At 41.1% G+C, this 23,862-nt stretch overlaps 1 protein-coding gene across 2 annotated transcripts in view; it reads right to left on the bottom strand.

Moving 5' to 3' along the window:
- The window catches only part of ZDHHC17 (zinc finger DHHC-type palmitoyltransferase 17), a 70,636-nt gene extending 61,906 nt beyond the window's left edge, over nt 1–8,730 (bottom strand). Inside the window, exon 1 of one of the 2 annotated variants that reach the window (XM_050324455.1) lies at nt 8,603–8,730. In XM_050324455.1, the coding sequence (XP_050180412.1) occupies nt 8,603–8,665 (63 nt within the window). In that variant the 5' untranslated portion in view covers nt 8,666–8,730. Of the gene's footprint in view, nt 1–5,175; nt 5,194–8,602 lie in introns of those variants that run through there. The other variant, XM_050324456.1, reaches the window with a different exon arrangement.
- Nucleotides 8,731–23,862: the final 15,132 nt, after the last annotated feature.

Raw genomic sequence — 23,862 nt, 5'->3', positions numbered from 1 at the left:
GCATTTCTAAAGGTTAAAATACTATGGTTTAAAGCTCACTTTAAAGCTTTCATTCAGTCAGCAACTCACATTAACACATGCATGGTTTTGGCTTTCTTTTAAAGGAATGTTGCATTGCGTTCTCAGGATTTCAGCAGAAATTAAACTTTTTCCAAGTGAAAGTTTCCAAATTAAATTCTTTTTCTAAGTGATTTACAAAGCCTAGGTCTCGCAGTATATGAGTTTGCAGATCACTCAACATAAAAAAATAAAATAAAAAAAAAAAATCCCAGAGAGACTTAGCTTTAGTAGTCAGTCTTGAGATTAATGTAAAACTAATTTCATATTTCACTCTTTAAAGTGCTAAACTTAAAAAATGCATCCAAGTATGTATCTAGCTCAATTCTGATACTCAGCTACTTGGAGGAAAAACAGTCCTCTTTTTAAAATTCACAGAAAGGATATTCTGAATATTCTTTTTCAAAAAATCAAGACTTTTCATTCAATTTTCAAACCTACTAGCATCACAACAGTAGAAAGATTAAATCAAGAATTTGAGTACTGGTAAGTGCACATGACAAAACGAGCAGTCAGCCTAGCTATGGATGCTCTTTTCTACTTGGCAGACATAGAAAAAAAGTTACTACAAGTTGTGCACAATACTTATAAAAAATTTCAATTCACCATTCCCACAACCTTGAAGCAGCAAATTGGGCTTCAAATCAACAGCCAGCAAAGCAAATTCCCATTACCACTTACAATAAACACTGGCTGGTTTACCCACCTCAACTAGGAAATGCATGAAAGGTGCTTCTAGACATGCTAATAGTTAGTCTTCTGCAGAAAATGAGATGGCTTAGTAAATCCACAGTCTGACAATTAAGAACAGTCCCATTCTATCCAACTCCTCGACTTCCAAACCAGTCCTGCCAGCTCACCATCTACCTTCTGTTAGTATTGTAGTGCACTTGATTCTACCATGAGTAGTTTTAGTGAACTGGCAAAAAGTTATTCACAGGAGTTTTTTACTGGATGCATTTTCTACTGATTTACTTCCCTGAATTGGCTCATCCTGGGACCAGACAAGCATCACTGGCAGATGAGTATAGCTGGAAGCATTTAAAGGTAGGTTTCAGTCAGCTTAAGACAAGCTAAAACTGACCTGCCATTAGGCAGGTGGTCACACTCATGGTCCCAGTTGTACCTCCTCCGTTACCTCTTACTAGTTCTCTCAACAGCACAGTAATGGTTCCAGTTAGATCAGGTCACAGACTCACAAAGCAAGTACCCCCCCAATTCACCTCCTGGTCACACAGTTGCAGGAAGGGGCTGGTGCTGTGTCTGGGTTCCATCAGGGTTTTAGACCAGCTTAAACCCAATCATAAAAATCACATCCCTCAGAGCCAACAAATACAAGTGTTTTCAAAGCACACTGATGTCCTCTCTCTCTTACTACTGTGCTTCCTCCTTTAGTCATCTTCCCCTAATCTTGAGCAGCTTCCCAACCTCTGACCACAGCATTCCCACTACCCTCATTTTTGGTACCTCCCCTCTTAAAGCTCCAATCAAGGAAACTCTTCTACAGATCTCAGGGCATCCTACAAACGTAGGAAGAAATCACTGGATTTCAAAATTGCACAAGACAAATTGTTGCCCAATGTTACATCAAATACTGGGCATGACAGACCCGAGGCTTCGATTCAGCCACGCTCCCTCTGATTCAGAAAAAGCTTTCTGCTTTACTCTACAGTCTCATTTGTAACACAGCCCAGTTTTCTCTCAACTACAAGGATGCCATGAAAATCAAATCTTTCTTATACTGTCTTTGAAAAGTCACAGAGAACAGTGCGCATGCTGAAATACCAATTACTGAGGCTGCTACTACCTAAATATGTCAGTACCAATGGCAATATTGTTCACGTTTCAAGCAAACAGCAAATAAACATTTTCCTCCTTAATTTCCTAAACCCTCTTCCACATTTATAAAGTCTCATTACTTTCCTGAGCAAACAGGCAAACACAGTGAAACAAATGCTGTTGAAAGACTAATCTTCTGTGAAATCTAAAAGAAATAAAGCTTGTGCTTAACAAGTTAAGGCAAACTGAACCAACATAAATTTGGGTCAAACCAGACATTTATCACTAATGCTTTAAGAGGGCCTGTCTCAGAAAGTTAAAAATCAATTACTGCCCAAATCAAAATATGTAAAAAAACCCCCTGTAAATAGCTGAAATCTATTTTAAGTGTTTTACTAGATGCCCAAGAAGCCATAATTTTACCACTGAGAAAAAGCTCAGAGTGGTGAAAAACTTCACAGTTTACAAGGTAAGTGAGAACACCTGTAAAAAAAAAAAATCTTGTAAAAACAGCAGGAGAAGCATTGACAATTACCATGACAAAGTAGAAAAATATCAAAAACTGAAACACTAGCAAAAGAATACAATACATCCCTATCACCAGAAGGCAAGCATCATCCTAGCAACAAAAGAAATTAACAAAGGTTGTCGAGATTACAAAATAAGAACGTTAGAAGTGTAATAAAAACAAGCCCACAAATTTGGAAATGTTCAGTAAGTGCAGAACAAAAACAGTCTAGACAAAAAATTTAAATCATATCCTGCTGCCACAACAAAGTGCTTTCTAAAAGAACAACAAATATTAAACTTCTTTAAAATACAGGTTGTTTAGGTCAACCATATAATCCAAAAGATGTGAATATTTGAATGAACTGAACATGTGAATGAATGGCTTTTCACTAAGCCAAAAGAAACTCCAGTCATCTGGATAGAAGATGACATGGGTTATAAATTATTACCATTTTAAGCTGTTGCTGGCTTTCCTAGGTTTTGATACAGAACAGAAAAATAAGCAAATACTAGTAATGTAGAAGACTAATACAGTGGCTTCACAGGAAATTAAACCTGGCACTTTCAGTTTATAAAATGGTCAAGCACAGTTAACATCCAAAGTGTTTGATTTAGTATTGTCTGATATTTTAATGAAGAAATTAGAATATAAAGAAAGTTAATTGGTCTGTCTCACATGTACTAAAACTAGAGGTGAACAAGTTTTATGCTTATGGTTTGTTTTGTGACTGCCATACATACTGTCCTAGTTATGTCCTAGTTTTTTGACCTATGCTGGTCAAAAAGACCCTCTTGGTCTTTTCAGTAGCTCCCATTTTTAAAACCTCCGAGAAGTGTTAATATGGTAACACTACTGAGAGGACACTAAGCATTCTTCAGATTTTGTACCTTAACCCCACCATATTTCATCATTGCCTGCAACCCAGAAGTAAACAACGCCTAGAGGTAAGTTATACCGTGGGGGTGGGGGAAGGAGAGGGAGAGGAAGGGAAAGAAGTAATACTGTGTTTCTGATACAGTGTTGTGTATCAGTGTTCTGATACAACTTGGGGAAGGCTGGGAAAGGCCAGACTGGTTCTTTTTTTTAATAAATGAGAGCCAAGTCCTATCTAAAAATGAAGGCCAATCCCAGAAATTATCTCGAAAGGACAGAAAAGACTTGGAGGTGGGTCATTACCTGGGCACAAGTTTCCAGTGTTATGCAGTTCCCACCAAGACCGGTACAAATATACGTATGAGGAATCAGAGAATGGCTTGGGTTGGAAGGGAACCTCCCTCCTGCCATGGGGAGAAGCTTCAGGCCAGCCTGGCCTTGAAACACTTCTAGGGATGGAGCATCCAGAAGGTGCTTTACTACAGCAACTGTGTGACTGCCACAACAGTGCTCTGTTCTCAAGCTCAGTCCTGCAACAGCTACTGCCAGAGAGCAAAGCCATGAAAACACTGAAAGAATATGAGAGACTCAAACGGGTCAGCAGGACTGCAGAACATAACAGCAGTGTAGGGATCTGATAATCATCAGCATATTACATAAATACAGATAGACATATATTTGGATAGCTATCTCTCAAGATGTAATGAAAAGAAACAAATTAAATTCAAACTAGAAACAGGTTTAAGTCTTAAACAAACTAATTAAATTATGGAGCAACTTTCCCAGCTATACAATATAATCTATTACTGTAAGATTTTGTTTATTTTCTTTTTTACTTTTAAGTAGTATTCTGGTAAAAAATATTTTAAAAAAACCCTCAGCACCTGCAATATAAGGTTGGATTAAATCTGCAGTCCTCTCCGCCCTCAACCTTTGAAACTACCCATGATACACAAAGTAAGGATCAACCTTCAATATTAAGCATGCTAATTTGTCTGAGACTTCACAGTCCCATTTTCCTTTTCAAGTAATATAATAAATGATACCTGATCTTTGAATGAGCTCACAAATGTAAGACTAGTCCCTGGAGTGATCCTGACTAAATGACAAAGTAACTTCTGTACCTGTACATTACAATTAAGAACAATCTGCACTTCAGTGCAGCTCCAACATCTATGGAACTCCACAGGGAATAGAGTTGGACTGTAAAGTCAGGCCTTTCACTGACATTTTAAACAGAAGAAATTAGAGTCAAAGCTATCTACAATAGGTTTATCTTTTTTCTTCAAACCGCCAACAAGGAATATAAGGAGATATCATGCTTCCTAGGTAGTTACAAATTGAACCACAGGGAGAAAAACAAAGATAAAAATGAAGGCTTCCATCTGGAAAAATCCTGTCAGACAGAGCCCATAACTCTTGAAATTTTCTTCCAACTTCGTAGGAAGACTGTTCTCAGCCAAAACTTTTCTAATGCCAAAAGAGATCTGTAATAACCAATAACTTCAATCTTTCTTAAATACATCCCACACAACCTGACAGTGGTGAAAGCACTACATTGCAGTGACAAAACAGATCTTCCTACCCAGTTTCTCACCATTTAGGAAGGGAAGCAGCCCTCAACAGCTGAAACACCTCTGGCAGTTCAGCCCATATTAGGTCACACATCTAGAACATTTTCCAAACACAAAGAAGCAATACAAAACCAAAACCTATTTTCTAAAGATTTCCCCCTTTCCTGCCCCTTGGATTTCAGAATAAAACATCTAAGCCTTTCATCACCTACCACAGCACAGTCAGGAAGTCATTCTTGTTTAGAAGGCCCAAGGAATTTAAAGTCAGAAGGCCCGGCCCATTGGCCTACTAAAATAGTTTAGTCAAAGGATAACAAGCACAAACAGCATGAGTAGAATTCCCCTACTAAGGCTACACTGTATAAAAGAAAGCAGACTTGCCATTCTGTCACCAGAAACGTGAACACTGGGAGAAGGAAACAAACCAACAGGGACTACTTAGTGCAGTGTTACTGTGCCATCCTAGGGTGCTTTGCATGTCTCACAATGGAGCTACCATATCACACTGCAGGGCGACCAATGCCGGGTCCATGATGAGACCAACACCCACAGGGCTCCTTTCGGTCATCCATGCACTTAACAATCCTGCAGAAGAAATCATGTATGAAATTTCATATGAAAAAGGTGGTACATCAATCACAGAATTAGAGTCACTCCAACACCGTCTCCACTCCTCTACATTGACATATTTGAAACATTGCTCAATTATCCATTTGTGGAATTCAAAAACTTGCATTTGGTCCCTAGAAAGACATCCAAACTCAAGAAACATAATCCAGCTTTTGATGAAAACATCAAGAGCTGGATAATCTACCACTGCCCTCCTTTCTTTGTTATAATGATTACTCACCCTCAGCATTTACCAATTGTGGCTTTCAATTTGATCCCATTCAACTTCACTTTCTAGTCATTAAGTATAAACTGAATACAGCACTGGATCTCAGTAGAAAAAGATTCAGATGGGGGAAAAAAGATGCTTCTCACTAATTCGAACAATGTGAACAGGGTTTTTTGCAAGCCTTTTACCATAAGGCATTATTATTTTTAACTCTTTCCCATACTCCTGATCATGTAACAATGACTTTTAAAGACAAAACTTCATCTTTAGCATTACCAAACACAAAAGTCATCTCCTTGTTCCTACATATTTTTAACCAGTGTTATACCGGGACTAATTGTTCATATTTGTATCCCACCAGCCAATAGATTTTGGGATAGAATCCCATGCCTATGTTCCCTATCTTCGATGTATTATTTTGAATACAGCTGCACTAAGGTGCACCTTGCTTTACTAGCATAACTTCACGTGAATTCTAGATGGTTTTGTACAGTTCTGCCCTCTCTGCTTAGCACCTGTCTTGTTCATCTGCAGGTTTTGTTAATGTTAATTTTGACATAACTTCCAAATCACTAATGAAAAAATCTGAGTCTAGTAGACTACTTCCTCTAAGACTTCTAGGAACAATGACATCCAGGAATAATTCTTTCTAACAACTATATCCTAGATATATCAGCTAGCCAGAAGTTCTCCATATCATATACTATAAGATCAAATATTACTGCAATATGAGCAGTCAATGTTATTTGTTACACTTCACCACTAAAATTATCCTCATACAGCTTTGTTGTTCCACTACTAATCTTGCAACAATCTTACAAGTGGAAGAAAAGAGTGGGATCTACACTCAAAAATTTTGAAAGTAATCCAAATTACTCAGCACAGTAAGTCAACACGAGAGTAAGAAGCAAGTCTCATAAAAGAAAAAGGCATAGAAAAAATACCTAAAAAAGATACCTGGAAAATATATACAACATAGACAACAGTAGCATGAAACATAAAAAAACTGGTGGAGATTTTGACAGTCCTAAAAAAAATTAGTTTTAAATTTATAAAAATGTTGTGATTATATGCTCCAGTATCACTACTTGCATAAGGACATAGTGATATTTTCTTAAAAAATGGAAAATCACCAGGTATTAAGGCCCCTGACCTTCAAAAGTGACTGAACAGAGATGCACTTCATTGTTCAGCAGGCAGGTCTGTGACAATAATACTCTGCTATGGCACAGACTCCTTAAGTTTTTAAAAGAGCATTTCTGGAGTGTCTGTTAAAAGCCAGTCTGTCTCACCACCACCATGAAAAACATCCTCCTCTTTTAAAGCTTATCTGCCCAAACAGATTTTAAGGAATAAGGAAACGCCCACTGAAATCCATGTAAACACTACCCTGTGAATAAGGTCTAGTCAGAGACTCAGCACTTCTGAAAAAAACAAATAAAACTCCCTCCAAACTAGTTAGACAAGTGATATTTATTGCATATTAGAAGACTCAGGTTGATGTTACAGCACACAGTATGTATTAACTTCCTTCCCCGTTTTTAGTACACACATTCAACTTTATACATCAAAGGAACACTATAAAATTCTACCAGATTCACTAGTTAAAATCACCAATTTAATTTGAGATATTATATTTTGCTATATAGTAATTACTCAAAGTTAATTTAACAAATGCTATTCTTCAATCTTTAAAACACAATGGTTTTCTGAGAGTCTGTAGATGCTTTTTATTCCATTTCATTGTTTTAGACTGCCCATGTAAAGTTTGTGCAAATAAAGAGCAGTTTCTTTCAAAGAACATCAATATTGCACAATCTGGATCCTTTACTGAAAATTTGTGTAACTTCTGAGAAACATCAGACACGACTAACAAGGGTATTTCTCAATTTAGTCTGAAGAAACATGGAGCAACAGTCTACACACATCACTTAAAATAAATCCCCCCACCCCAAAAAAAAAAAAAAAAACAAGACACTTATTTGGGGCTTATTGCTTGCGACTTAACCTTCAGAACAGACGGGTCTATTCTAAAGTCACAAGCACAATTTAGAGAGGTAGAGTGGGTAGGATACACAACCACATACAGAGGCCTATACAGCCTCTTCAGTCACCAAATAAACTAAAAGTGTCTTTTAGGATGCTGTTTAAGGAAAAAAAGTACCATCTGCTTAGCAAAAACTGGAGCCTGGCATATGCACTTATCTGTTTTGTAGGCTGAAAAATCAATTCTTACAGTCCTTAATGTATCAGATGACAAGTCCAGACGTAAGAGCTTTTCTGAACTATTTAAAATACATTTGAAAACAATCATACTATTGCTCAAGAATGCACGCACGCTGCTGTCAAAGGTGGGTGGCATAACAGAAGGGTAAAAAAAAGGTCACGGAACGACCTCTACGTGTTACCTGTAACCATTCTCGCACCGTCAGGCCCACACATTGGCCAAGACAGACTGTCTGCTCTCAAAATAAAGCCACGACCTACGAGATGGGCTGGATGGGGCCAGGCCCGACCCGCGGGCGAGCGACAGCCAAAAACAAGGGGAAACATTTATTCCTCCACCTCCGAACCGCCTCCCCCCGGGCGGCGGGGCCGGGCCGGGCACCGAGAGTTGCTGCTCCGGGGCCGACACGGCTTCTCCCGGGGCGGCTCTGCCCCCGCCGCCGCCTCGCCCCCGACCCGGAGCGGGCGGGACCGCCGGGGAGGGCGCACGGGAGGGCCCGCGGCGGACGCTGCCCCGCTCCCCGACACCCGCACCCTCGCCCGGCCCTGCCCTGCCCACCCCGGCCGCCGCCGCTCACCCCAGGCCGGCGGCGTGGGACGGCAGCGCACCTCCGCCCCGCGCTCACCCCGCCCGCCCGCCCGCCTGCCTGCCTCGCCCCGCTGCCCCCCGCGGCGGGGCGCCGCCCCGGCCGCGCCCCGAGCCCCCCTCCCGCGCCCGCGGCCCGGCCGGCGGGTCGCTCCCACCTCCGGGTGCAGGATGGAGACGCAGCCCGCCTCCTTCTCGTACTCCTCCAGCGGCGCCGCCATCTTCCTGCCAGCCCCGCGCGCGCTGCATGCCGGGTACTGTGCGCGCGCCCGCCGCGCCCCCGCGCACCCCCCGTGCCACGCGCGGACCGCGGGAGTGGAGAGAGGAACACGCGGGTGGGAGTGGGGAGGGAGTGTGTGCGTGTCTGTGTGCGTGTGTCTGTGTGTGTGTGTGCGTGTGTGTCTGTGTGTGTGTGTGTGTGTCTGTGTGCGTGTGTGTCTGTGTGTGTGTGTGCGTGTGTGTGTGTGTGTGTGTGCGTGTGTGTCTGTGTGTGTGTGTGCGTGTGTGTGTGTGTGTGTGTGTGCGTGTGTGTGTGTGTGTGTGTGTGTGTGTGTGTGTGTGTGTGCGTGTGTCTGTGTGTGTGTGTGTGTGTGTGTGTGTGTGCGTGTGTCTGTGTGCGTGTGTGTGTGTGTGCGTGTGTGTGTGTGCGTGTGTGTGTGTGCGTGTGTGTGTGTGTGTGTGTGTGTGTGTGTGTGTGTGTGTGTGTGTCTGTGTGTGTGCATGTGTGTGTGTGCGTGCGTGTGTCTCTGTGTGTGTGTGTGTGTGTGTGTGTGTGTGTGTGTGTGTGTGTGTGTGTGTGTGTGTGTGTGTGTGTGTGTGTGTGTGTGTGTGTGTGTGTGTGTGTGTGTGTGCGTGTGTGTGCGTGTGTGTGCGTGCGTGTGTGTGTGCGTGTCTGTGTGTGTGCGTGTGTGTGTGCGTGTGCGTGCGCGCGTGTGTGTGTGTGTGCGTGTGCGTGTGTGTGCGTGTGTGCGTGTCTGTGTGTGTCTGTGTGCGTGCGTGTGCTGTGTGCGTGCGTGTGTGTGCTGCGTGTGCGTGGTGTGCGTGTGTGCGTGTGCGTGTGTGTGTGCGTGTGTCTGTGTGTGTGCGCGCGCGTGTGCGCGCGTGTCTGTGTGTCTGTGTTTGTGTGTGTGCGTGTGTGTCTGTGTCTGTGTGTGTGCGTGTCTGTGTGCGTGTGTGTGTGCGTGTCTGTGTGTGCGTGTGTCTGTGTGTGTGTGCGCGCGTGTGTGTGTCTGTGTGTCTGTGTTTGTGTGTGTGCATGTGTGTGTGTGCGTGCGTGTGTCTCTGTGTGTGTGTGTGTGTGCGTGTGTGTGTGTGTGTGTGTGTGTGTCTGTGTGTGTGTCTGTCTGTGTGTGCATGTGTGTGTGTGCGTGTGTCTGTGTGTGCGTGTGCCCGTGTCTGTGTGTGTGTCTGTGTGTGTGTCTGTGTGTGTGTGCGCGTGTGTGTGCATGTGCGTGTGTGTGTCTGTGTGCGTGTGTATATGTCTGTGTCTGCGTGTGCATGTGTGTGTGTGCGTGTATCTGTGTATGTGTGTGCGTGCATTTGTGTGTGCATGTGTGTGTGCACACATGTGTGTATATATGTATATGGGGGTTTGGGGGTGTGCGCGCACACGTGTGTGTGCATATATGTGTATGTATGTATATATGTGTGTCTGTATGTGTGTGTCTGTGTATGTATGCTTGTGTGTGTACATGTGTGTGTGCATGTGTGTGTATGTATGTATATATGTATATGTGTGTATATGTGTGTATGCATGCGTGTGTACATGTATGTGTTTGTGTATGTGTACGTGTGTATAATGGATATGGTGTATGGATATATGTATGTACACACCCCATATATTTGGAGATACCAGTCTCGGTACTCCTGGAATCAATATTTAGTACAGTTTACTTTTGGGGAGACAATGAGCTTAATTAAGTTCATTACAAGTTGGAATGTAAGCGAAAGGAGAGCTCCCATGTGCATTCACTGTAGATTTGGTTCCAGGCTAAGCAATGTCTGTCCATTCTTCTTTGGGAATTATCTTCATGCCTGCTATGTAGCAAAGACAGCATGGGAAGAAATCCAGAAGGTTTTAATAAGGTTTCTGCTCTCGGATGCAGAAATGTTTGAAACCCTCCAACAGTCCTGAGGATGCCTGGAAGCGATTCCTTCCAGCCATTTGGACCTAACTGAGGCACGTTCCTACCCAAACTGGTGGTTTCTTACATCCCAACACACACAACACTGTCCAGATGGCCGAGTCTCTGCTGCAGATTCAGGGGGCAAATTATAAAATAGGTTTGGTTCTGTTTAGCTGGTCATTTCTGTTCTTACAGGCTGTGTAATGCACATACAACCAAGATTAGGAATCCTAAAGCTCTTTATTTCAAATTATTTTTTTTAATAAATTACATTTTTATCAAAAATGGTTTTGCACTAGCAGAATGTTATCGCTGTTTTGACTGCTGCTTTGCATTGCTATATCTATGGTGCTCCCATTCACCTTTGTGAGAAATGGACCTTTAGATAATACATTTTCTTGTATCATAATACGTTAAGCTCATAAGCCTAAAACCTCACAGTGATACTCTCTTCATTACTCTTTCCTATCTCATGCAAAATGTAACAGAGAAGCACTAATAAAATCTGACTGCAGCATTATTAAAATGTTAAACCATAAATATCTTTTTTTGCAATATATTTAAATTCAAAATTGCCAAGAAGAAGAATGACATAGGATTTAGAAACTGGGGGTGTGAAACAGGTCTCAAAGCACTTATTTGAAACCATAAGGAATGAAGTGCTAAAAGAGCAGAACAAGACACAGAGTATACAGGAGAGGATCTTTTTTTAACTGTCTATATTATTAAACGTACTAGGGCTTAGATATGATTTGCAATTTGATTTGCATGAGGAAGAGGGTTTTCAAGCCCCTGCAAATCCCAGAAATAGACATCCTATCAATCACGACAGCTCATCACTCCTATTTATAATAAAAGGGTGATAAAATAACCAAAAATCTTTATAGTATATTTACTATGTAGATTAGTTTTTCTTGTGAATCTGAAAAACGTATGCTTCATCCCATGGCTCCGAACTGCATTGTAAACACACACTCTGATATCTGTCTGGGTATTTATAGCCTGTTCTTCACAGGTCTACACATTTCAAAACAAGTTCTCTTCCCAGATGATACATCTGTACACAAAATTTTTGCCATAAAACTGAGGCCTTGTCTGCGTATATAGTTCATCTGCAGCCTATTATATCCTTCTTTAGAACCAAGTGTCCCTTTTACCACCAAGGAACAGCAGAACTAGAAAACAGGAATGTGCCAAGGTGTCTCTGCACTAGAGCTCTTCATTCAAAAGCTAGCAGTGGTTCAGAAGTTTAAAAAGTTTTCCATACTTCAAGCATTCCTTGCCCTCTCCTAATCTGTAATACAATTACATGGAAACACAGTTCTTCACTGTCTTGGGTTGTCCTTGCAGACAAGTTAACATCAGTACAGAGTAAGCAAATGGCAGATACAAACCCAACAATCTGCTACAGTAACAAAGTTTACCCCTCTTTTCCACAAATCTAAAAGGCTGCAAGGATAGATGTTTTTCTGGCCTCTACCAGAAAATTCACTATCTGACCTTGAACAATTATTTTACGCCTCTGTGATTTACTTTGCTCATTTGTAAATCAAATACTTTTTCCTCTAATTCAGGGGAGTACTCTGGGAATTTATTATCGTTGCTGAGCAATTTTATCTCTCTGATTAAAGATGCCTTGTAAATGTCAGGAATTATTGTTGATCAATGGCAGAAAATGCTCTTCTATGTAATTGCATTGAATGGTCCATAACTGATGTGTGAAGTGCTTTTTGTATTGACCAAAGAGTTTTATCTAGTTCTACTTACTAGGCATGCAATAGAGACAGGTCTATAATATTGGTTAAACACCACACACACTAGAAGATTATTTTAGGTTCTGTTACCACAAGAGGAAAACAATTCACCGGTGCCACGGATACAGAGATTTTCTTGCATTACTTTTACTTTACATTAATCAGTGTGAAAAGGGGCACAAGGTCTGGATACCTTTTAATTTTCAGGTAAGCCAAAAGACAGCCAAGCTGGGAAGTAAGTAGCATAGATTCTTAGGATTCTCTATTCTGCATCATGAATTTTATCTTCTTTAACAAATCATCAGGAAAAAAACCCACCTTTGGCCGAGACAAAGAAATACACACCTGTACACACTGTTCAGTATTAGAGATGGCTGTGCAGCTATTTTAGATTCTATCTTCTACTAAACTGTGAAATGTGACGGTAAAATGAAAAACATTTAGCATACATGTCTTAGTAGTAGTTTTGTATTATGCTATTATGCTATTACTGTATTATGCTATTAAGCTATTACCACTACCACAACTAGAAGTGCGAGCAAACAACGTTTAACTTTGCAAGTAAATATAGTGATTAAAGCTAAGTATTTATTCTCATGGCAGGCCAAAACTTAAAGTATTGAACTGTCTTAGTACAAAAATAAGTGATAAGTCAAAAGTACCCTACCTAGCCCTACAAGAATGAATATGTTTAGAAGAGATAGTATTTCAGGACTCTGACAGTTGTATGGATATGAATGAAACCTGAGTGACTAATCCTGCTTTTGGTCCCAACTGTCTGCCTCACCCTCTTGAAAGGGGTGGCTATCCTGGAAGGCAGAGCCATCAGATCTCACAGTGAGTCCAGTCCTGAACCACTGCAGAATTCAGCCTTCTAGTCTATGATAACATGAATCTTCAGTGTCCTGAGCTGAAAACCATGGCGGTTCAGGATTCATGAAGGGATCGAGTGTCTTTACTCAGAGGTGGCAGCATCTGTCAGCCGGGACGACTGGGGACAGCAGCCACTCAGCTGTGCGACCATGTACTGTGCTGCCACATGTCAGTCGGTGCTACTACTATAAGAGAGCAGTGGGTGACGTGATTTGCCTTGCTATGGAGCATGGTCAGGCTCTTCTCTGCACAGCTAGTGAAGAGGAATAGTCACAGTGGCTATGTTAGGCAGTTTGATTCTGAGGATCACAGACGAGAGAGCCTGACAGTGCTCTTAAACCAGTTTTATAGCAATGCATTTCTGAATTCCAGTGGTGGTCATCTTGATTTACATTGTTGTGACGAGAGGAAAGTCAGATGCTCTATTTATACCATACTTCACTATTTACCAAATACCACTGTATATCATGCCAGACAATTTTAGATATCATAAAGCAAGCAACCTGTTGGGAGGCAAGCTCCTTTTGATGGGATAGGAAGCCATAATATTGTCTACTGGTCTGCAAATGATAGGTGTTTTGCAGGACTATTAGTATGGAACAGGATGTCTATGCCCAAGGAAGTCTGTTCTTTTGTTACATAGCCTCTTGCTCACTTGGAAACACTCCAGGAGGTTGCTAGTCTTAAAAGAGTCCTAATGACAATGTTTGATAGGAAACATCAGAAAAATAATACATTTGTGTTATTTTCCCCTCACTTTCCTAGGGAGAACAAACTTTCCATCTGACCACTGGAAGCTGGCAATGCCTTTGAAGTGTGAAATTGTTGCCGTTTCATTTTTGAAGGGAGCCTTTTCTACATGTAGTTTCCCACACTATAATTGAATCCCAAATCTCTATATAAAATTGCATCCAGGGAGCGTTCCCCATAAAATTAGTAAAATATAATGCTGATGAAATAAGCACATATATAAACTTGGAAAAAATATAAAGAAGGGAAACTTTTATCAAAAGTAATAGAAAGGGAAATTAAGTATTAAAACCAGAAAGTTTCAGATATTGAGAGGGGAGGGGAAGGGAGAGCTTAGTTTGAAGGGACCTACAACCATCATCTAGTCCAACTGCCTGATCACTTCAGGGGTGACCATTTGCTCTTCATGGGAGATGTTTTATTTCTCTGTGTTTGGGGTTTTGGTTGTTCTGTTTGTTTGGTTTTGGGTTTGTTTTCTTTGTTTAGTTTTTGTTTTGTTTTTTGTTTGGGGGTTTTGGTGTTTGGTTTTTGTTTGTTGTTTGGTTTGGTTTGGTTTTGGTTTTTGTAGAAAACAACTAATTAGCTGATTGAAATACTTAAAGATGCCATGCGGGCATTTTAGATTTATTATATTATTGGAATCAAGGACAGATAAAATAAGCCGACAGCATTCATTATAAGCTTTCAAAATTGTGATGGAAAGTGTTGCGTGAATTATCATCTTATTTAGGTTTTTCTGAATTTATGATGAATAACTGTTGCACACAGGCAAGTACTCTAAGCATGGGAGCCAATATAAATTAGGCTGTGCTTTAATGGGAAAGAGTAGTAACACCAACAGTTTTCTGACTGTGACTAAGCAAGGATACATAAGAAGCAGCAACCTCTTTTACTGACGCAGTAATATGGTGGGGGGAAAATGGACACAGTTTTAGGGTTGGATTTCATGTAATGATTGCCAGAATAGTGAAGCCACTAAATGAAGAAATAATCCTCACAATCAGTCTTTAAAACAATAAAGTAAAATATATCAAACATTCAGAAGGTTTGGATGAAAATGGCTAATCTGAACTGCACACTCAGACATGCATCCCTACTATATACAATACACAGTGCTAGACATCATGCTGCATGATGATATTTTAATTCTTTTAAAAAAAACACCCAAACCCAGGGTTCAGAAAGCTGTATGTTTAGATTGTGTACTTGGGAATCACTAAAGACATCAAAGTGTATAGAAGGTGCATAGCTGGGATGATCAAGTCTAGGAGCTGTAGGAAATGAACCAATGCACTGTTTTTGGAATAAATGCAGGAGAACTGAGCTGTCACATTAAAGCTGACAGCCCTGTTACGCATCTCTAATCTACTGTGCAAAAAATCTGGGTTAGGAGAGGATGGAAATCTACAGATGCACTATTCCAAGTCTGCTTTTCTGAGCTTGTAGATGAAAGTCAAAAACCATACCTGATCAGAAACATCAAAAAACATGGGCAATGCAGATAATTCCAGAAAGAAGTGAATGATTTGACTCTCTTTCACAACTCTTTTCTAAAAAAAAATCTCTAGATGCTAAGACATTTTCAGTGTAATGGCTGTATTATCTCCCTTTATCCTGAGGTAACACAGTTAAAATAGCATCGATGATTCCTACAGCTTGATGAGACAGAGGTCCCTTGAATTACTGCAAAGTTTGAGACTCTTTCAGCCCCTGTTCTCAAAAGTGTCACCACTTAAAGAGATTTCACAGCACTCTAACTGCACATCTTGATGGTAATGGGAAGTGGTAACACTTGGGAACTTGCAGGTCTTTGCTCACCTTGGGCTTCATTTACTGCTGGGGCTTTTAGTGGTCCTAAAAATAAAAAGAAAAAAGGCTCACTCGAACTTTAATACAGAGGAACTAAAAGGTTTGGCACACAGAATGTGCTTAAAAGGTGAGTATGTAGCTGGGCTTTAAAACTGTTACAAATGGTCGCATATTACATTGTAACAAAAAAGTAAGCATTTTACTATACTATAGCATGCTGATGCTAATTTATAAGCTATTTTTCTTAGGTTTCAGCATTTGCTAGAAGCACATATATGCTTCCATCACGTCTTGGAAACAAATAACGAAACAAGTCCATAGAGATTGTTACCCCATAAAATTGAATTTTAATAGAGCAGGAGAGGGCTGACAGCAAAAATAATCAATTTCATCTGCGAAGCTGCAGGTCGGCATATTGCAACTGAGAATATTCTGGCAGTTACATAGATGTGAGCTCCCCTGTGTAACACTAACCCAGTCCCTGCCTGTCTCAGAGGGAGAAGGGGTAATTCCATGAAGGTGAAATGAAATGTATTACAGACCTAGTAGCCATATGCTTAGTTTCTTAGGAATATCTTCATTTTTCTTGACAGCTCATGTCTGGCATTCTCAGTTTTTAACCCAGTAATTCTTCCTAGCACAATGCCCTACATCTCCAGGCAAAGGAGCAGAGCTGCTGCTGCCTGGGCACCCAGTGGGCTAGGGAGGGGGGCAGGGGAGGCCACCGGGACAGCCTAGGCCCAGCATTGGTCACTGCCCTGGGGACAAGGACAGGATGGGCAGAGCTGTGGGGAGCTGGAGACTGGCCATGCCATGGCATCTCTGGAGCAGGGGCTCAAGGCCCCAGGGGCTTACATGGGGTGCGCAGTGTGGGGGGAGCCCCAGGAGTGTGGGCAGGGACAGACAGAGCTGGTGGTGCCATTGAGGCCCTCATGTACTGAATAGATCTATAAAATCCTCTCTTCTGACTCCATAGTTCATTTTCCCTCACAATTGTATGGCAAATATTTTCCTACCCTTCCTGCCCCAAGGTAGTCTATTGAAGCAGACAAGAACATAGATAGCCACAATCTAAACGATAGCCTGCATCTTCTGCAGATCATTATTCATCATCACAAGTTTTGTTCTACAACTCACACAATATTAAAACTAAAAAAAAAAGAGAACCAAACTGAACTAAACTGCCTAAAAGCCCTTCTGTGCATTACTGTGTCAAGGAGGGACAGGCAATGCTCTGCAGGATGGAGCAGAGCACAGAGCACAGAGTCCCAGGCTGACTTGAGGTCCAGCATCCCACAGGTGCAGCACAGAGCCACTGTGTTGACTGGGTGGCAGAATGAGTAACTGAGCAGCACTGCTGCAGATGCCAGCCGGGTGATACCCTAAGGCTCCCAACTCCAGAATTAGCAGAGCCAGTTCATGTGAACCCAGCTCAGGGTCGGGATCATGCAGAGCCGGCTGCACACGTGGTCAGAGATGCATATTAGAACCAAGTTCTAAGGATTTTTACAATATTGGTTTTACAAGAGAGAGACAACAAATCAAAACAGATCTTCACTTTAAAGGAGAAAATGAAGAGACTTCAGACAGTGTAATGCAGAGTCACCACAGAGATGCACAACTCATAGCAAGCTGTGTTGTATAAGCACTGTGCTGTTTGGTTGTAAACTCAGTCAGCCCTCATAGTTTGCCCTTTGCAAATGTTCAGTTCCTATCCTAAACCCTGGGTAGATCCAAACAGAAGGCAGATCAGAAAAGCAAAATGCAGCAAATGGAGCCACCTGCAACTGTGTTATTCTTTTAAAGAAGCAATACAGGAAGACCCATAACATAGGGGTTGTGGTCCTTCTAAATCTGAAAGCTATCTCTTGTCAGGCTTGAGCACTTCAAATCTATGGCTGTGAGCTCCTTTCTTATGAAGAAGATGGGTTTTATGGGTTTTCTTATGGGTTTTCCTGCATACAGGCAGATGCCAGAATAGGGAAGCAGGCAGTTGGTAACTTTTGTAAGAAATTGGGTGGGGAAAACACCCAAAACAGTGATTTTGAAACATGAAATATTTTACTCTTGACCATGAATATTTTTGTCCTTCTCAAATTTGCTGCCTGGCAAGAATGAAGCCTATCAGAGTTTTACTGGTGAGATAGGTGATTAAGGAGGGAGCCAATCCAACTTCTCCCATGCACCCTAAGTAGATAAAAGCCAGTTTCTCTGGCTGGTGGGAGCTATCCTACATCCTGCCTGTGAAAGCTATTGCACTGTTCAGGTATAACCCTAAGAGACACTGTGTTAGCCTGGGAGAGTATGAGTGACCCCATCAGAATCTACTGCCTTTGGCACTTCCCTGGGGAATTACATAATTTCATCCTCTTGCTTCTCTGAGAGACATTTTTAAAAATTACCTTGGCTCCAAAGTAATGTAGATGTTTCTGAAGATAATACTTTTATGCTGAAGGATGCTGACTTTCATTTGTGTGCATTTGTTTTGTAGTGGTATTTCAAGTGCTTGACAAACGCATGGGGAAGAAGGCATTCAAAATGACAGGATCAGTAAACCAAAAAAATTTGGCAGCAATAGCCTCAAATTGTGATACCTTTGCAGACATAAATCCAACATTTTTTCAGCAAAATTAGTAAAATTATTGTAGTGATTAGCCTTTTAGTGAAAAACCTAACATTAATCTCTTAAGGGCTTCAGTAAGGACTTTCTGGAATTACGTTAAGAAAGTCTATTGTGATGGTCTTGCTATTTCATTTCTCAAAGTGTTGTTGTTTTCCAGGTTCCCCATCTTCTCCTTTGATCCTAAAGTATGTCAGCAGTCTGTAGTCTTGGCAATTTCATAGCAGCCAGCTGGTAAGACATCTCTCAAATACTGAGACTGACAAGTCTAGCCTGATTCCTTCACATCCTGTCCTTTTAATTCATTAATACATGTATTTCTTAAAATATCTATTTGAAAATGCCTACTATATGAATGAAATACGTAATTTGCAATGTTTCTAAGAAGTCTTATATATCTATGACATTGATGACTAGAGGGAAGACAATGAAAGTTTAGACTTCATATTAATTAGAAAGCTGATTGATGAATTTTACACCTTTATCTGAAAGCTGGGAATATATTCCTGTGTAGTTTTGCTGCAGCAAATGCAGAGTACAACATACAGATATGAAGTGTCATGTTCTGGGGACAGCATTAACATACTTTTTCAGTGATGATCTTTTGGGGGGTCAAGGTTGCCTACAGTGGATGGAGCTTTTTGGGCTATGAAGAGGACAAGGTGAAAGTCTTGTGCAGAAAGAACAGCCAAAATATGAATGCTTGCAAAATGATCTGCCTCCCTGTAGCCTGTTATTCTGCAGCAAAAAGACTGTATAAGAGAGGAGCCTGGCCTCTCTGATGCATTAAAACATCAGGAAAAAAGTGATACATGTTCTGTTTATCTGCCGTGAATCAACAAGGAGGAGGTCAGCAGGAACATGAAATGAATTTTTATGAGAATTTTGGACATCAAAACCTGCTCTCTCTCTCTTTCCTGAATTATCACTTCAGCTTTTCTTTCTGTATTTATGTTTTTCACTTCTAGTGGGAACAATTAAAAAGAAACAAGGAGCCTCTGCTGTCCTGACATATAATGTGCAATAAAATCTAGTCTCTGGAAGAAAAGCTTAGAATCCATAAGGGAGAAAATACATCCTCCTGGTAATTGTTTAGCAATGGCAGAGCACTGAGAACCCTCTGTGGATATGAGGCATGAGATTATAGATCTAATAAAAATGTCTGTAAAATAGAAAGTAATTGAGATGTTTTAGAATACATTCAGCCACCATGAACTACACAATGGGACAAAAAGCTATCAGTCTGCTTGAAGGAACAGAATCAGCAGACTTGCAGTGCTTCCTTCAAGGACAATAGCAGGGTTTTGAGTTTTTTTCTGTACTATACCTTGGAGGAGTTTTCAGTTTTTAAAGCACAATACTGCCAGAGCAGGTTCTGCCAAATATGAATAACCGAGTTTGAATAGAAATGCAGAGACTCTCAAAACACAACTGAACACTTTGGAAAGCACTCACAGAAAATATGCAGGCTAGGTTTGCTACTCCTGGTCTCCTTTATCATTAAACTTGGCCTATCTCCACAGAGAGCAGTGAAGTTCTGCGGGTGCAAAACTTCAGCAAAGACAGCTGAGAATCAGGCCCATATTTGCTGGGGTCATCTCTTAGGCAAAAGGGTCAGTGGGTATCTTTGCAAGCATTGGTGTAGACAGTGTGATATAATGAATATCAACGAAATTACTTAAGACTGCAGTCAATGCTCTGAGATCAGCATCTGCTCTTCCAGTGACACATTGTCACTCTGTGACATTAGGCTCTCTCCAGGGGCACAGTGCAGATTACTAAGTCTAATGACTTCACAAATTGTTCCTTGAAGAGCTCACCTATGGAGTGAAGCCAGGTCCTGCCCTCTGACAGTAGCCTTGACTTAAGCAGGCAGCATAATAAATAGGTTGAGAAATAAAAAGAGGAACAGACAAGGTGCAAATTAAGGGGTGGGCTACAGGGGGTGGGGCACATAAGAAAACAGAAAAAGACCCTTGAGTAGAAAGGAAAAAATATGAGTCAGTTAGGCTCTGGAGGAAAGACAGAAAATGAAAGACAAACCATTACAACAGGAAGTAAATGGCAGAGAAAGAAGGGTACTAAAGAAGCAAAAGAAGGGTGGCTGTGGAAAGAATAGATTTCTTACCATCGTCTCTTGAAACAAAGCTTTCTTTTTCATCAAGTGTTTGTCAATCATAAAGGCACCGCTTTTCATTTTTCAATTGTACTAAATCTTCTGCTACTGAATGTATACAGCCTACAGGCTGGGGCAAGAGAACAAGGCCATGGGGTCTCATGCATCTGAAGTGGAATACTAGCCATAATTCTTTGTTTCTTTCTGATTAAGCAGTATTTGGCTATTAGCTTAGCTGATTTACAAATGTCAAGAATAGCATCAAAGCTTTGGCCTGTTTCTAGTGTTCACAAATCACAGACCCTTAAAAATGGGAAAGAATTTACTTTCTTCCCTGGGGCTTTGCACAGAAAGCATATTTACAAAAACAATGCATACAGAATTAGAAAATCAGGCAACAGAATTCTGTTTACTCCTGCTGGATAGTCATTATTTCACTAGAGCCAGATGATATCCAGTAAGTGGTTCAAGGCACTTGAGATGCAGAAAACGTTCTGTCCTGTCCAGGAAAAGGCCTGTGTGTTTGCTTGATTTGAAAGTCCATTGACTATTGATGACTCAGGATCATCAAGAACAGAAATCAATGCAGTATGCCACTAGAAGGATAGTCATCTGGTCCAGCCTTGCAAAGATGTTCAGCAGTTTGTTTTCTAGGTTGAGTGGTTCATGAGATTTTGAAGACAGAAATCACATTACTTTCACTAACATCCTCTCTGCTTGCATTGATTCACTAGTTCTGACCTAATTTAAGTGGTTGCTACCTTTTAGTGATTTATGTTTGAAACAATGCCATGTTTCATTTTAAAACATATAGTCACAGATTCCAAGCTATATGAAGCATTCACCTCCAACTCCAGCACTTTGTGTAAACACTGGCTTCAAAGCTAATTCAGGAAGTTAAAGTTATGGGTGAGAATTATCAGCACAGCAGTTTCCAAGGATGCTATCATTAACTGTGTTCAATTCTTTCAGAAACGTTCTGTTTAAACTGCTAGGTGGCCTCATATGCAGGTGAGAAGCCTATATGTAAAGAAGAGAAAATCAAAGAGCAGCAGATTAACAGGGAACCAAACAAAAAGGGAGACACATGATACCTCTGAGCTGGCAGGGGGTAAAGCAGTAGGTGCGACTGGGAAGGAACTTCTGGGTCATTGAAATCAACTCCCTGCATCACACTGTCATGGCATCAACATTAGGATCAGAGAGATCCTCAGAGTATCTGTTCCCCTACCTAAACCTCATACCATAAAGCAGTCTCCGAGACCATTGCAAGACCGATAGCACAAAACACAAAAAGCCTCAAAAACCACACCATGACATCGTTTTATAGAGAACATAAGAGAGGCACAGCACTGCCATTAGTTGAGACATCCCTGGAAAATTTCTAGCAGATGGACTCTGCACCATGCCCCACTGGGAAACTGAAAGCTGCTCAGCCTCTGACAATAAGACATGAAGGAAAAATTTCCTTCCTTGTGAAATAAACACCAAAACTGGCAATTAGTTTAGCCCTAGGAATGTGAGCAAGTTATGTCAGCCAGCAACCTGAAAGATTTGTCAGACTGTGGTCCTGACCTAGCTGTTGTTGCAGTCAATTTTAATAGATGTTACAGCTTTTTCTCTGCCCATTTCCAGTGGTGCAAATCCCAACTATCTACTACAATAGAGGGTATCAGGAATAAGGAGCTCAAATTCTGTGGCATATACAAGATACCGCTTAATGTCTGTGTTCACCTTACACCATTACACCCCATCAGTTGAGGACTCAAATCCATGCAAGTAGCTCATCCCGGTGTTGAACCAAAAGCCAGTCCAAAGACCCTCCATCTAAAAAGCTACTCTCCTCTCCTACTAGCAATATCCCTCCTCCAACAGCTGTAGCTCCAATTACAGTCAAATTCTAGCAGGATAACCTTCAGAAATAGCTAAAAAGGCTAGAGTTCATTTCCAGTTCCCTAACTTTCATTTCTGCAGTTCCAACTGCACCTAGAGTGAAATGTCAGCCTTCATCAATAGAGTCAATATTTTCACTTGTAAGGAAGGGCTCAAGCATGTCTGTTTTAGACTTAAGTTGTAGACAGAACCAAAGTTGAAGTATTGCTCCAGCAACTGAACCACAGGCAAGGATAATGCTGTAGAAGGGGCTGGTTTAATTACAGGGACCCTAGAAGTTCATATTTTATCTCAAAAATGTCAGGAATGTAAAGATATTATTTCATTTAACTTTATTCAGTTTTGAACAGTTTCACCATCCTATCTCCAAGTAACCTGCTTGTCATTAAATAAATATACTTGGTCTCTTTAGATTGTTTGTTTATTCAAATTCACCAAGGAAATTTAGTGAATAGTCTTACCATAGACATAGGGTAGTCAGTACTGCATTTGTCCATTGGGGAGCACATATAACACCAGTAAGTATTAATACCCCTGTAAGTCTAATAAATCCCGTAGCCCTAGCTGAATGTAGCCCAGTTCCACCAGTTCTAAGTTTTAAAGAGACGTGTGTGTTTGCTTAGCGGAAGATGGACCAAGGAGTAATTGATCGGATGGACAAAAAAAGCTGATGCCACACTTCCTCAAGGACTTTTGTGACTGACTCTCCCCAGACAATGACTTCTACTCAGCAGGACCACAGAAAGAAATCCACATTGAAAAGCCTGCTAGATGTACTGCCTTGTCACTGAATCTTATCCATGCAACATGAAAATAGGACTGAAAAAGAAAGGAGTAAGTTGTAGACTGGAAGTGAAACTTTCCATGGTAATACACTCTGGAGGACTAGAATAAGTGCTTTCTAATTAGCTCGCATTTCACTTGGCATATTTATGGCTGTTGCTGCACAAGTAGACCATTATATAGGGCTATTTATTAAAGGCTCTCCAGAGAGAAGCATCCAAACCTGCCAGCAGCCATGTTTCAGAGGTTTGACCTCTCTAACCTTTATGGTTCAGTTAAAGTTCTTCCTTCACACGTGCCAAATATATCATTCTTCCAAGTGAACTCTAGGCTTGACTTAGGCAAATAGCTTCTACATTCCTTTTTATTTGTGGTTACCTTTTATATAATTTGCTCATAAAAATTGCCTAATTATATAAAGACGTGGTAACAAGAAATGCTAAACCTATCTATTGAGTTCCCAGAAGCAGATGCAGCAAGCAGACACTGTGTTCATGACCAGGAGATCACTGTACCTTGTTGCACAAATGATCCACACAGCATTGTGATAACACAAGAGGTGTGCTCCACTACAGCTTAGTCTCCTGACCCGTGCTGTGCTGCACAGATCCCTTTGCTGCAGGGCAAACTTAACGTGGTTGCTTGTAACAGAGGAGCCTGCAAGCAGCTCCCAGCTGGTCACCACCTGCATGTC

The sequence above is a fragment of the Myiozetetes cayanensis genome, unplaced genomic scaffold (genome assembly GCF_022539395.1).
Source record: "Myiozetetes cayanensis isolate MyiCay16 unplaced genomic scaffold, myiCay2020 scf3, whole genome shotgun sequence".
Lineage (NCBI taxonomy): Eukaryota > Metazoa > Chordata > Aves > Passeriformes > Tyrannidae > Myiozetetes > Myiozetetes cayanensis.
This window is presented reverse-complemented; position numbering and strand designations above follow the sequence as displayed.